The sequence below is a fragment of the Lucilia cuprina genome, chromosome 5 (genome assembly GCF_022045245.1).
Source record: "Lucilia cuprina isolate Lc7/37 chromosome 5, ASM2204524v1, whole genome shotgun sequence".
Taxonomy (NCBI): domain Eukaryota; kingdom Metazoa; phylum Arthropoda; class Insecta; order Diptera; family Calliphoridae; genus Lucilia; species Lucilia cuprina.
Window position 1 is genome coordinate 36,548,488 of NC_060953.1, and position 13,682 is coordinate 36,562,169.

At 30.9% G+C, this 13,682-nt stretch overlaps 5 protein-coding genes across 5 annotated transcripts; 3 read left to right on the forward strand and 2 right to left on the reverse strand.

The window, feature by feature from the left end:
- Positions 1-1,537: 1,537 nt before the first annotated feature.
- LOC111686591 (nucleolin) lies at positions 1,538-2,841 on the reverse strand. The gene has a single exon (XM_023448961.2). The coding sequence runs from the start codon at positions 2,710-2,712 to the stop codon at positions 1,564-1,566; it is 1,149 nt and encodes a 382-aa protein (XP_023304729.2). The 5' UTR covers positions 2,713-2,841; the 3' UTR covers positions 1,538-1,563.
- A 1,074-nt stretch (positions 2,842-3,915) lies between these two features.
- Positions 3,916-5,312, forward strand: LOC111686588 (transmembrane protein 50B). The gene is made up of 4 exons (XM_023448958.2): positions 3,916-4,098; positions 4,155-4,289; positions 4,360-4,489; positions 4,825-5,312. Exons 1-4 carry the CDS (start codon positions 4,015-4,017, stop codon positions 4,932-4,934), a joined length of 459 nt encoding a protein of 152 aa, XP_023304726.2. The 5' UTR covers positions 3,916-4,014; the 3' UTR covers positions 4,935-5,312.
- An 824-nt stretch (positions 5,313-6,136) lies between these two features.
- LOC111686585 (general transcription factor IIE subunit 2) lies at positions 6,137-7,394 on the forward strand. Its single transcript, XM_023448954.2, has 4 exons — positions 6,137-6,299; positions 6,362-6,626; positions 6,683-6,973; positions 7,029-7,394. Exons 1-4 carry the CDS (start codon positions 6,238-6,240, stop codon positions 7,284-7,286), a joined length of 876 nt encoding a protein of 291 aa, XP_023304722.1. The 5' UTR covers positions 6,137-6,237; the 3' UTR covers positions 7,287-7,394.
- A 1,004-nt stretch (positions 7,395-8,398) lies between these two features.
- On the forward strand, positions 8,399-9,295 carry LOC111686590. The gene has a single exon (XM_023448960.2). It carries the CDS (start codon positions 8,544-8,546, stop codon positions 9,225-9,227), a length of 684 nt encoding a protein of 227 aa, XP_023304728.2. The 5' UTR covers positions 8,399-8,543; the 3' UTR covers positions 9,228-9,295.
- Positions 9,296-11,497: 2,202 nt separating this feature from the next.
- Positions 11,498-13,096, reverse strand: LOC111686586 (heat shock protein 67B3). The gene has a single exon (XM_023448955.2). The coding sequence runs from the start codon at positions 12,669-12,671 to the stop codon at positions 12,078-12,080; it is 594 nt and encodes a 197-aa protein (XP_023304723.1). The 5' UTR covers positions 12,672-13,096; the 3' UTR covers positions 11,498-12,077.
- Positions 13,097-13,682: the final 586 nt, after the last annotated feature.

Sequence of the window (13,682 nt, forward strand, 5' to 3'; positions counted from 1 at the left end):
ACAAATCGATGCCATTTCGTAGCAAATTTTTTGATTCGAAAAGAAAACTATTTAAAAGTAATTTTGAGTTACTGACTACAAACATGTATTTGCATAGAAATCCTTGCCCTGAAATAAGGCAAGGTTCCATGGCGAACTGGGGGAAATTGCGAGACTTAACCCTTCGCAGTCTACTAGGTTTTGTCAAGGGAATTAGTAACTTCTTTAACTGGGCTTAATAGGGGGACATGGATTTTCTTTTTTATATATAATTAATTAATTATTTTCATTCTTGCATTGTGGTAATGTTTTGGCTTCTCTGTTATTGGATCTTCACTTCTTAAAGGGAATCACAATGAACCTTATGGTCTCCGAGTGGACATACACCGTTTCTGCGGTGCATAACCCTTCTTAACCTAACCTAAACTAACTTCCAAAAGAATAACATTTTTCACCACTTCAAAAGTAGCACTAAGTGAATTTTTTTACCTTCTGTAGAAGTGATGTTTATTGACTTCCAAAGAAGCGAAATGAATCCAATTTTGCTTAAAATTGAAGGTAAAACTAAGATTAGATGTAGTTTAGAATTGCCAAAAATGAACAACATCCCTCCAATGACACACTAGTGTAAAATTCTTAAGTTTTTCACCCGAATTTGAAGCACTTCGGGTTACTAGTTCTGATGAAAATACTACACACACTTCGACACTTTTTTTGCTGGGCAATTCAATAACGACCCATAATAATTCGATGTGTTACAAACGCAATAAAAAAATCAATATATCACCATCCTTTTTTATGGTGGGTATAAAAAAATTTATTATTTTATTTTATTCATAGTAAATTAAGGTTGAGTCAATACAAATGAATTTGGTAAAAATCAATTGCAATTTATTTCCATTTCAAATGAATTTATAGAATGAATTGCAATTCGTTTCTAATTCAAATGAATTTGTCAAAGTGTATTGCAATTGATTTGAATTGGTTCAAATTTCAATTTTTATTTCTTCGTTAAGAGTATTTCGAAATAAAATTTGTTTTTCTTTACAAAACAAACTTCAATCAACATATTTTCTCTGATCAGTCGCGGATCTACGATAAAGAACTTGAATTTGATTGATTGCAATACATTTTTGATTTCATTTTATTTTTTTTAAATTCATTTGAATTAACTCGAAAATCAATTCAAATGTTTGGGAAACGTATTGCAATTCATTTGGATCTTGGACCAAAAGATGCACACTTTCCAAAATTCATTAAATTAACTTTACATGAACACAAATGCGAACAGACATTGCTCAGAAAATGATTCTAAACCAATTATAAAGCGTAGGATGAATATTGTTATCCTTACAAACATCAGCACAAACGCATAATACCCTTCCCTAAGTCGTCAAAACCGAATAACATCCCTCCAATGACAAGCTAATGTAAAATTCATTGGTTTATCACCAAAATTGCAAGAACTTCTGATGTGTGTATTGTTGTAAAAATTCGACATCTATTTCCTGCCTTTTTTTAATTAGATACGTACATTTTCAATTATTAAACAATATGCTTTTTTTTTTGGTTGTACTAACATTTTTATTTCTTTACATTTTTCTGTGTATTTTTAACATTTTTAACTTTATTATTCTGATTTTTATTTTTGTTTAGTTTCTTCACTAAAACTTTACCATCTGTGGTTTTAGTTGGAGTAACTTCCAACTTTTGTTGCTTTATTTTAGGTTCTGAATTTTCTTCGTTTTTATTCAATTCCTTTGCTGGTCCTTCAGTTTTTACTATAACTGGTTTTAAACGTCCATTTTTATTGACTTTCTTATACTTTTTCTTTAACATTTGATTATCGAATTTGATAACTAATTGATTGCCTCCCAAGGATAACTTTTTCTTAATAGCTTTTCTAGCTTCCAATGTATTGGGTAGAGTAATAGCAGCAACACTTTTGTCTTTATGCATTTTACCTTTGCTCGGCTTAATGTTTATGTCAACAGCGTTAGGGAATAGTTCACGTACCTCTAATGCCGATGTCGTTTTCGGTAGATTAAAAACAATTATAGATGATGTGAAATGATTTTCTGTCAAAGCCTTCCTGCTGGCCTTCTTTAAACGCTTTTTAGCCTTCTTGTTTTCTATTGATTTCAATTTACGTTCAGCCAATTCATTAACAAATTCAGAGCTTTCTGTACGTGGTATATTTACAACATATTTCTCTAGCGTGCCACTTTTGATGGATTTTTTAAGCTCCTTTAGGGCAGTATTACGATCTTCACTGGTGGCAAAATCGACTAAACAAAAACGTACATATCTCTGACGTGGCTTATGTACCTTAACTACTAAGGGTGTGAGTTCTTTAATCTTCGCCTCCAAAGCTTCTTGAGTTTCAGGAACTTTGTGTGGGAATCGTATGTACAATTGCTTGCCCTGTCGTTCTTGATATCTTTGTAATATTTCTTCTTTTACTATTTCACTTCTTGTTTTTGGTGGTTCATTGTCCTCAATGTCACTTCCTTCTTCATCGGATTCTGTATCGCTGGCATCTAAAGCTCCTTCATCACTCTCGTCGTCTCCTTCCTCACCAACAATTTCTGAATCATCTTCATCACTCTCGCCGACTTCTTCCTCTTCACTATCAGCAACATTTTCTTCTTCATCAGCCTCATTTTCTGAATCGTAATCCTCTGAAGACTCTTCTTCAGGGACATTGGTTGCCTTTACAAATTTACGTTTCATTTTTGTATTTTTATAAGTTTTTAAATATTAAATATTCGAATTAATAAAAATGTACACAATTCCCTGCACGTGTTGTTTTGAATAATCTTCTGAATTGTTTGACAGTTGACTGCCGCCGAAGTGTCATCTCTAATTTTCAATGTGGCTAATTTGGCGTATTGTGTGTTAAAAATAATTTATTTGTGTTAAGCTACGAAAATGTTGTTTTAAATAAATGAACATGGAAGAAATGGAAGTATTAAAAAATAGCAATACAAAACTTCGATTAATTTAAAGCCTATGTGCATTAAAACGCTTGTCTGGACTTTTTTAATTTAAAAATTATCAGATTTTAAAAGTTGTTTTATTTAAATCTAAATAATTTTTTTTAATTTTAATATCATATTTAAAATTTAATAAAGATACAAATTAAAACCTTTTATGAAATTAATTGTATTTTCTACTTATATTCTATGGCAAATATTTTATCGGAAACAATGAATTTCAATTCCATTTCGTTCTTGAAAGGCAAATTACCATGATATGGTAACACCTTTTGTCATTAGCAAAGACCTCCGCAGGTTCGCTTTAAACCAAATTAGTTTAGTCGCCGAAGAAATTTAAAAAACGACGCAAAATGTTAAAGAACTAAAAGCTTGGGTTATGTTGTATTTATATAAATCCTCCTCGCCTTATTGTAACGGGTATATTTTTATTAAATTTTAATATTTGCTCAGACTTAATTTTTCAACAATAATAAATAAATACGATAAAATCAGTGGGATTTCGGAGGTCAATATTTAAAATATAGGAGTTTAGTCGCCGAAGAAATTAAAAAAACGACGCAAAATGTTAAAGAACTAAAAGCTTGGATTATGTTGTATTTATATAAATCCTCCTCGCCTTATTGTAACGGGTATATTTTTATTAAATTTTAATATTTGCTCAGACTTAATTTTTCAACAATAATAAATAAATACGATAAAATCAGTGGGATTTCGGAGGTCAATATTTAAAAAATAGGAGTTTAGGCAAACCTAAAAATTTTGTAAAACACCAAATATGAATTTTTTCATAACAATAAACAACTTTATAGATTTTCGCAGTTGAAAAACAAATAGTTCCATTTTTCGAATATACCCTATATAAATTTTCAACAACAGCTGAAAACTTAAATTTTTGTCACTTAAATCCGGTGCTTAAATTTTTAGTGTCAAACGCCGACACTTTAATATATGTCGACGCAGGACTTTGGTCATTAGTCAACAACAAAGAAAAAAGTTTTGCAAATTTTTACAATTTTCTTAAATATTTATTACAAAAATGAGTATATTGGAAAATATTAAATATTGGTTCACATCGGAAACGGCCCGTAACAAAAATTCTTCTTTAATTGCGGGTTTATTGGTAAAAAAACTATTTGAAAACTAAAGTAATGTGTATGTTAAAAATTGTATCTCTAGTTCTTTGCAGGATGGTGGACATTAATCGATGCTATGTCTGTCGATGAAAAACATCAAATAACTACGGGCCAAGTTTTTATTGGTGTCTTTGGTACGCTAAGTTTCTTTATGGTTAATACTGTAAAGAATTCGCATGTAAGTGCTTTTAGAAATAGGTCTGTCCAAAAAAAAAAATATAAACAAATAATTTGTTTTCCTACCATAGATATCAGAGGATAACACTTCGGAATCTGGTGCCAGAATTGCTAAAATTTGGCTTTTAATAGGTTTCGTTATGGGATTTGCATCCATTATTGCTGCAGTTTGGGTAATGATTGATGACTTCATCAACAATCGTAAGTATCGGGACAGGTTCTTAACTAAAAATATATTAAAGAAACTAGATAGATATACAGATATATAGATATATAGATATATGGATATATAGATATATAGATAGATAGATAAATAGATAGATAGATCGATAGATAGATAGATAGATAGATAGATAGATAGATAGATAGATAGATAAATAGATAGATAGATAGATAGATAGATAGATAGATAGATAGATAGATAGATAGATAGATAGATAGATAGATAGATAGATAGATAGATAGATAGATATAGATATAGATATAAAAGTATAAATTATTTAGATCAAATTCTAAAATTTTACTTTCATTTTCAGCTAAGAAAGACTCCAGCTTAGGTGTGGCTTTACTTATGCAAAATTTTCTAATATTATTTGCCAGTCTTACCTATAAATTTGGACGTGATGAGGAAGTCTGGGCTGAGTAAATAGTAACAAAAATGCATAAATTATTTTATCTATCGAAATTATATCTTTAAATAATATAACATAACCAATCAACATTTTGCAAAAATTCTATCTAAACTAAATAATTGTGCATCTATTTCAATATTACTAAGTTGCATAGAATTTTTTAATTAAATAACAATAAAACTAATAATCATGTAATCTCACTATTGTAATTGGCAATGTCCTGGTAGTATTAACAAAATAAGCTCTATGTGTATAACTTAAGGAAAAACCTAAAGAAAAGAAAAAATTTGAATAAAAGTCATAATGGAATTTAAGACAATTTGTGCTAATACAAATTTTAAATAATAAAAGTTTAATTGTATTAGAGCGCAATATATAATTATGTCGATTAATTAATCGTTTTTTTTTTTTAATTTTTTGTAAGTAAGTGTTCCTATGGGTGTGAATCCTATTACTCACCCTATTCACCCACGGCATCTGCCCCGGCTTGCTTGTTTCTCATCATCTCCTTCTCTTTACAACTGTCTCTGCCACAAAGCATACAGAGATGTCACTTTTGACATTTGTCTAAAATCAGCTTTTGCTTGATTTTGAAATTGTTTGGTGAGAAGAGGTATATAAAATACAGCTAAAAAAATCATTGAATTCGTTTTGTGCGAAAGAGAGGGAAACAGCTTTTTGCTCGTGACGTCTCTGTATACCCTGTGGTCTCTGCTCCTCCACTCTTCCCTATCTCTCCTTCTCTTTTTCTTACAGGTATTTACAAAGGGATCAATATGGACCCAAGTAAAGCCGAAATTGGCTACCTGTGAAAACCTAACCTAAGTGTTCCTATATTATATTATCTCTAAATGACGTCAAATTGTCTAGCGAAAATCAAATACACAATTGTTTTTAACAAGAATTGCAAAAGGAGTTAGATACGTAAAATAATCTACAACTTCAATTAAAGTACATTAGCTCTTTGATTTCCTATTTTGTATTAAACCGATAGAAATTTAAAGTTTTTCATATATCTATTCGTTTTTTAAATATACCCATGTATATATGTCTGAAATCTGCTTTTATCTATTGACACATTTTCGTATTCTATTGTTCTACTTGGTACAACTATATTTTGAGGGTTAATTTTAATAAAGTTACACTTGGTAACTCTAAAAGTGATTCATTTTCATTTTGTTTCTCTAAAAACAATGTCAAAACAATTCCATATGATTGTTTAGTTTTTTTGTTCAAAGGGCTGAGTCTTCAGTAAATTTACAAAAAAGTGATTTTATTTTAGTTTTTAGCAATAAATAATTAATAAAGAAACAAATAATGGATCCAGCCTTGCTAAGAGAACGCGAAGCGTTCAAAAGAAGGGCCATGGCCACTCCCACGTAAGTATTTACTTCTTGGCAAGACAAGTTTAAAATCCTAATGCAATAATTCGTATTAAAAGTGTGGAGAAAAAGCCCAAGGTAGAAACTGTAACAGCTCCTCCAAAAGATGATGCCAAAAAGAAAATGCGTCCACCTACGGCCCCTAAGCTGGACTCGAATACATACAAAACCATGGCCGGTAGTTCTCAATACAGATTTGGTGTTTTAGCTAAAATTGTAAAACATATGCGTACCAGACATCAGGATGGTGATGATCATCCCTTAACATTAGAGGAAATTTTAGATGAAACAAATCAACTGGATGTAGGACAATCGGTTAAAAATGTAAGTTTGTTTGAAAAATAATACAAAGAATTAAATATATAATTTTTTTCAACTAGTGGTTGGGCAGCGAGGCTCTAATGAATAATCCCAAAATTGAGGCTACTCCGGATGGTATGCGTTTCAGCTTTAAACCCGTTTACAAAATAAAAGATGGTAAAAGTTTGCTGCGTTTACTAAAGCAACACGATCTTAAAGGTTTAGGCGGTATTCTAATGGAAGATGTGCAAGAGTCTCTGCCCCACTGCGAAAAGGTTTTAAAGAATCGTGCTTCAGAAATTATTTTTATTGTTAGACCTATAGATAAAAAGAAGATTTTATTTTACAATGACCGTACAGCTAATTTTGCCGTAAGTTTAGCAAAAAAATTTTTCTAAACAAATAAAATAAAGTTTTGTTTTAAAGGTTGATGAAGAATTCCAAAAGCTTTGGCGCTCCGCCACAGTTGATGCTATGGATGATGCCAAAATTGATGAGTATTTGGAAAAACAAGGTATACGTTCTATGCAAGATCATGGTCCCAAGAAACCTGTTCCCAAACGTAAAAAGGTGGCTAATAAAAAGCGGCAATTCAAAAAACCCAGAGATAACGAACATTTGGCTGATGTTTTGGAAACCTATGAAGATAACACATTGACACAGAAAGGCGTTAATCCAACATAAAAATAAAATATAGTCATATTGATTTAGATTTATGGCAAATATATCTAAAATTCCATTGCAAATTTTTGACTCAATTTTTTTCGAAAATAAACTAATAAAATATTGGTATTTGCTCTATTTTGTATATAAAATCATTAAAATTTTTATTTTTTACGTTCTATAAAATGTGGAATAGAAATAGTGTCCGTCAAAGGGTTAATAAAACTATGGTTAGAAAATCGAACTTTGGATATATAAAAAAACTATTATAAAATTACTTCTAGAGTCACAACTTCATACAAAAATCATTGCTTAATGAAATGATTTTAAAAGGGAACGATCGAACAAAGGACGATTTTTTTTCTTCACCTATGTATATGGAACTTTTAAAAACACATTCCTAGTGAAAAATTAAAAAACTAAATTGTTTTATGTACATACTGAGGGTTAAAATAAAACATTTAATTTGTGAAATGTATACTTTCTATAGAAACGTATATTAGAATTAGGGTTCTATAAATCTACTTTCGAATAATCGAACAATCGACTTTTTGTCGAAAAAAGTCGAAGTCGACAATTTTGTTTCAAAAAAGTCGATAACTCGACTATCGTCTATGAAAAAAGTCGAAAGTCGACTTTGTAAATAAAAGTCGGAAAGAGTCGAAAAAAGTCAAAAAGTCGGAAAAAGTCGAAAAAAGTCGGAAAAAGTCGAAAAAAGTCGGAAAAAGTTGAAAACAGTCGAATATAGTCGAAAGTCTAAAAATGTCGTAAAGTCGGAAAATAGTCGGAAAAAGTCGGAAAAAGTTGAAAAAAGTCGAAAACTCGGAAAAAGTCAAAAAGTTGACAAAAGTAGAAAAGTCGACTATTTATAAAATATTAAAAGTCGAAAAATCGACTTTTAATTAAATGAAAAAAGTCGAAAAATCGACATTTAATTAAATGAAAAAAAAAATTATTTATATTTTTTCTATTTGTTGCAATTTTTTGAATTTTTTTGATTTTTTCCGACTTTTTGACTTTTTTCGACTTTTTTCATAGACGATAGTCGAGTTATCGACTTTGTGTTAATTAAGTTTCACATATGCGATTTAATGTCCCTGTTTATGACATAAGGGTTAATACAAATGTCATGTCAAAATTACAATAAAAAAAGTAAATAAACAAAAGTATAAAAACACAATTGGGTACATTTTATTTTTAAACAACGCAACATTTATATATAGATACATGGATTATAATTAATATTATCAAACTGTTTCAAGGACCTCACGACATAGTATGACCAATCACAGAATGTCAAATTCCGAAGAACATCCCTCTGCAGCAAAACGTAAAAGGGTATTGGCTGCTGTGGCTCAGGAAATTGTTACCAGTGAAGATGATGATAATATTGCCGATGGCACGGATATTTGTAATATAATGGAAAATCATATTCAACATCAACGACAATCGACAACAACCTCCAGCGCCTTGTATGCACTGGGCGAAACCATAAGAAATACATTATTGGAAATCAATGAAATACGGGAGCAAAATCGTGAAAGACGTCACAAGGAATTACTGCAAGTTCTTACAAAAATGACACAACAGGGAAGTCCAAGTAAAATCTCTAATAATACGGATTTATTAGATAAGGAACATAACACAGTACCAATGGATAGACCCCATGAGAATAATACCACTACCACCGAGTTAAACCAAGTGTTAATGACAAAAAGGCCTGTAGATAAAGTTATGCCAGTTGAAAAATCTCCTATAAAATATATAAAGTTATTACCCAAACCGCAATCAACAAGTCTTAATACACAACCGCTGTCTAAAACTGATGTTTTTCCACCTAAAAACGGTAATACCAAGGAGGAATTGCAAAATATGCGCGCTAAAATGTTAGAGTTACAACGTAAAAAAATGGAAGATCGTGAGCGAAAAAAACGAGAATTTTTACAAATGCAAAATACTTAAGCATACTTCAATTTCTTGTATTTGATCAAATAAAGCAATAGTTTTGATTTAGTTACTAGTTAAAGATATTAAGTGAAGTTCACTGATGTTTAAAGTTTTGATGTTTCGTTATTGACAATGTCAGTCTATAGCCCAGAATATAAACATTACTATGTCCATATTGCAAACTGGACTATAATACTGAATATAAATCAACTATAGACTATATATAGTCTCGACAAACCTTAAACTATAAACAATATAGACGAAAGGTTACTTTGTTGGCCTTTAAGGGTAACTGGGTCAGTAACACGCGGGAATTTTGTAGGTTGTGTATGGACGAAGAGGAACTGGAAACAATAGGGCATATCTTATGCACCTGTCCCAGAGTACAGCGCCTCTGACTGAAATGGCTAGATGTAGCAGTTTGTGACTTAGGCGACATCAGGGGAATATCTTGGTTATTCAGGTGACGGATTTCTTTCTGTAATCCTGTAAGGGGGGAAATTCTTACTTTTCGCACTTTTACTCTCTATCTTACTTTTCTGTCTTCTCACTAACATTCTTGTTCTTTATTCTTCTTTAAAGGGAATCACAATGGACCCTTTGGGTCTCCGAATGGATGAATTACCTTGGGTATACAACCCTTTTAAACTAAACTAATATAGACGAACATTATAGGTTCTAATGTCGATAACCTCACGTGTCTTTGGTTTCTTTGGACTATAGTCGCATTTTATAGTCTGGACTATAATATTCTTTAGTATGGTATTTAACCCAATTACTCAATTCCATTTATATTCAATATATAGTCTCTTCATAGTCTGTTCTCTAGTATAGACTATTCTATTCTATAGTAAGGAATAAACCAGACTAGACTATATTATATGTATTGTATTCTATTCTAGTGTATTCTATAGTCTGGACTGTAACCTATTCAGGACGATACTCTGGACTATATTGTGGTCGATCGTAAGTAAAGATCATTTAAAATTTTACATTTACAAATTCCCAAAATTAAAACAAGTATGAATGTATAGTCGGACGTAGCCGACCATATGATACCCTAAAAATGGGGATTATTTCAAAAAATAAAGCATTTGGTTTGTTTTTTAACTTTATTTCGGAATATTTTTACTTTTTTGGTAAAAAAGAGATTTTTTAAGAGGGCTCAAAGGAGAGTAGGGCAAAATATGGCCCTATCCTTAAAAATGTTGGTAGGGGGAGTTAAATCTTCTTCAATATTATTTATGTAGAATTTAAAAGTGTTATTAGTGTTTGTAAGTGAATTTTGACCTTTAAGTCATTTTCTGAAGGGGAGTTTGTATGGGGGATAGGGTCAAATGAAGCATGATCATTGCAAAAATCGGTAGTGTCATTTAAAGTTCTATAAAACTAAGTTTTGTCGACTTTTGTTGACATAATAGATCATTTAAATTAATTATAAGCCAAAAGGCCCTATTTGGGGGGTACAGTTGTATGGGGGCTAGTCGAAATAATGGACCGATTTTAACCATTTTCAATAGGCTTCGTCCTTGGGCCAAGAGAAGCGTGTGTGCCAAATTTCATCCAATTATTTTGAAAATTGCGACCTGTACCTTGCGCACAAGGTTTACATGGACAGCCAGCCAGACGGACGGACATCGTTCCCACGACAATCGGTTCTTCGCACCGGAACGACTCGGAGTTCAACGAACAACGACCAAGGATTGTCAACCCAGCCACACCGAATTTACACGTGTCGCTGCTACAACAACAACAACGGACGGGCATAGCTTAATCGACTCAAAAATTCTAAGCCGATTGGCATACTTTAGGGTGGGTTTAGGACGAATATTTCTGTATGTTACAAACATCAGCACAAACCCAATATACCCTCCCCACTAAAGTAGTGTAGGGTATAATTAAATTCAAAAAAATTAATTTATTTAGCGATCATATTTATGTATTTATTCCTTTATAATATTCATAATTATAAATGTATTTATATAAAGAATGTAATTAAAATCTTTATGAATTTGTAAAATATTAAATTGAATTCATTTTTATAATTCACAAATAGATTATAATGGATCAAATAACCAATAATTGTATTGGCAGCAATTTTTTTATAAATGTTACATCTATAAAATTGAGTCTTTAGTTTTATTAGTAAATAAACATTGATATTACATTTATAAAATTGAGTCTTAAGTTACGTTTTGAATTAAGAAAAAAATGAATTGCACATATTTTTTTGCAATACCGACAAGTATTTATTATTTTTTTTTAAATAAAAGTTTTCATGTTGTTAGTTTAACGCAATTACATTTATATAAGTGCTGAAAAGTAGTTATTGATTTGGAAATAGTATACTTTTAGGAGGAAGTCAAAATTTTGTATGCAATATTCTAGTTTAAATTAAATTTACTTATTATATAGCATACTTTTAGTTGGAAGAAATATATTTGTATATGAATGTTGCTAACTTTTTTATATATTTTTATGTCCGTTTTTTTCACATTATTTCTTTAGCTTTTAAAAAAAGTATCTAATTTCCTTATTATATTACTAAAAGGTGAAAATTGTGGGTGTCTTTAAAAATTCGTTTGAACAATTTGGCATAAATTATGTCATTTCCTCTTCTTAGAATTCTGTTGGTTTTAAATTATTCTATATCCTTTTCTTACTGTTATTACGTTTAACGAGGGTGTGGGGTTTTAATGAACGGTGTCTCAATTATTCTTTGAAAATCAAACATACATATGTATGTATGTACGTATGTATATATATGTGTGTGTGTGTGTGTAAACACCATGCTAAATGTAATTGCGAATATTTTAATTGATTTTTTGAGTACATTTTTTTGTATAAGCAAACTTTAACTACTATTTACTTATTTTCTTCACCATTTTTAATTTTATCCTTTTCACCATTTTCCGTCTTATTCTTTAGAAACAAATCATTTGGTCCCGTCTGCTGAATGGGTATAATACGTTCTTTTGGTTCTTCGCTGGATTTGGGCAACAATACGCTCAATACTCCATCCGAGGACAATTTACAGACTATAGCATCCGGATTGTGACCCTTGGGAAGTTCATAACGACGCACAAAATGACGTGAAACAAAACCAATATCATCAGCCTCACGTTCCTCGTGCTTACCCTCGATAATAACATGGTCATTGACAATTTTAACATTTAATTCCTCTGGCTGAAATAGTCCCACATCAATGTGTATGGCAAAATCATGATCTTTATCTTTAGTAGCACCCTTTATGGGTACATGAGCCATTTCATCCTTGGTCTTGCCATTCGACTCCAAATGACGGATGTGTGGAGCCAGTGCTGAAATCAAACCCATAGTATGCATATCAATGGGATGCTGATGTCTCGTATGCAAACGACGATAGACATTATTTGGAAATATGTCTGGATTATAGAATGGATGTGGATCAAAATTCAATACAAATGGTAAATTGGCCATTTTTTTGCTGATTTAAAGTTTTTCTTTAGCACAAATTAAAAATTTTCTGCTTTGTCAAGTGTGTATGTATTTGTTGGTCTAAAAACTCCCTTTCTTTGAAGAATACACGCAATATTTTTGAGTTATTTTCGTTACACTTGTTATGTTGTTTGAAGTCAAAAGACTAATGAGTATATTTTGTAATATTTGTGTGTTATATAGGGAAATTTTTGTCTATCCGTATCTATAGTATACACGACCTGTATTTAGTTTTTGCCAGCTTGCATATTGCAGTTTAAAGACATGAGTCATTAACCCAGTTAACAATATGGCTGTAAAAAAGGACATGTACGTATGTATGTAGAAGCTGTATTCCAGGTATATGTACCTATGTATATATTTTTCAATTAAAAAATAAAAATTCAGATAAACAATTTTATTCAGATTTTTTGTGATAAACTTAAATCTGGCTATTTATTTACAAAGAATTTTGCCAGGATTTCCTTTAATATTCAGCTTTCTCGGTTGATCTAGCTTAAGGATTATTTCCCTTAAAAGTTTTTCGGCATTATCTATGTATATAGTAAATATGTCTAAGTAGATTCGCGGTTAGGGTACTCAGTAGACTTTTAATTATGTTTACCCAGAGTTAAGGGGATAAAATGAAATTATTTTTAAAAAAACGGAATTCCGAACATGTATCATATCCATTTAGACACAGAACCGTTTAAGATTAAGATTGGCTGGAGTGAGCCAGACAATCGCACTTCATAATTATAAGATAAATGTCCTTTTGTGTACAATTTCCAATAATTATAACATATTATGATCTATTTCCATTAACCTACTGAAATCTTCTTAACTCATTTTTGGCAAATAACTGCAAACCCTTTTATTTTCAGGTATAATTTCAAAGTACGCAAGTCACTTGACACAATCTAATATTTTTATTTACTGGGTTAAACTAAAAACATATTTCTATTGGAATTGCCTGGAATAACAATACGAACGTTTCAATATAAAAGAGTTTTA

Coding starts and splice junctions, on each gene's coding strand:
- LOC111686588 (XM_023448958.2), top strand. CDS start 4,015: ATGAGTATATTGGAAAATATTAAATATTGGTTCACATCGGAAACGGCC. Junction 4,099..4,154: donor CTTTAATTGCGGGTTTATTG/GTAAAAAAACTA, acceptor TTGTATCTCTAG/TTCTTTGCAGGATGGTGGAC. Junction 4,490..4,824: donor TGATGACTTCATCAACAATC/GTAAGTATCGGG, acceptor TTTCATTTTCAG/CTAAGAAAGACTCCAGCTTA.
- LOC111686586 (XM_023448955.2), bottom strand. CDS start 12,671: ATGGCCAATTTACCATTTGTATTGAATTTTGATCCACATCCATTCTAT.
- LOC111686585 (XM_023448954.2), top strand. CDS start 6,238: ATGGATCCAGCCTTGCTAAGAGAACGCGAAGCGTTCAAAAGAAGGGCC. Junction 6,300..6,361: donor AGGGCCATGGCCACTCCCAC/GTAAGTATTTAC, acceptor TCGTATTAAAAG/TGTGGAGAAAAAGCCCAAGG. Junction 6,974..7,028: donor ACCGTACAGCTAATTTTGCC/GTAAGTTTAGCA, acceptor TTTGTTTTAAAG/GTTGATGAAGAATTCCAAAA.
- LOC111686591 (XM_023448961.2), bottom strand. CDS start 2,712: ATGAAACGTAAATTTGTAAAGGCAACCAATGTCCCTGAAGAAGAGTCT.
- LOC111686590 (XM_023448960.2), top strand. CDS start 8,544: ATGACCAATCACAGAATGTCAAATTCCGAAGAACATCCCTCTGCAGCA.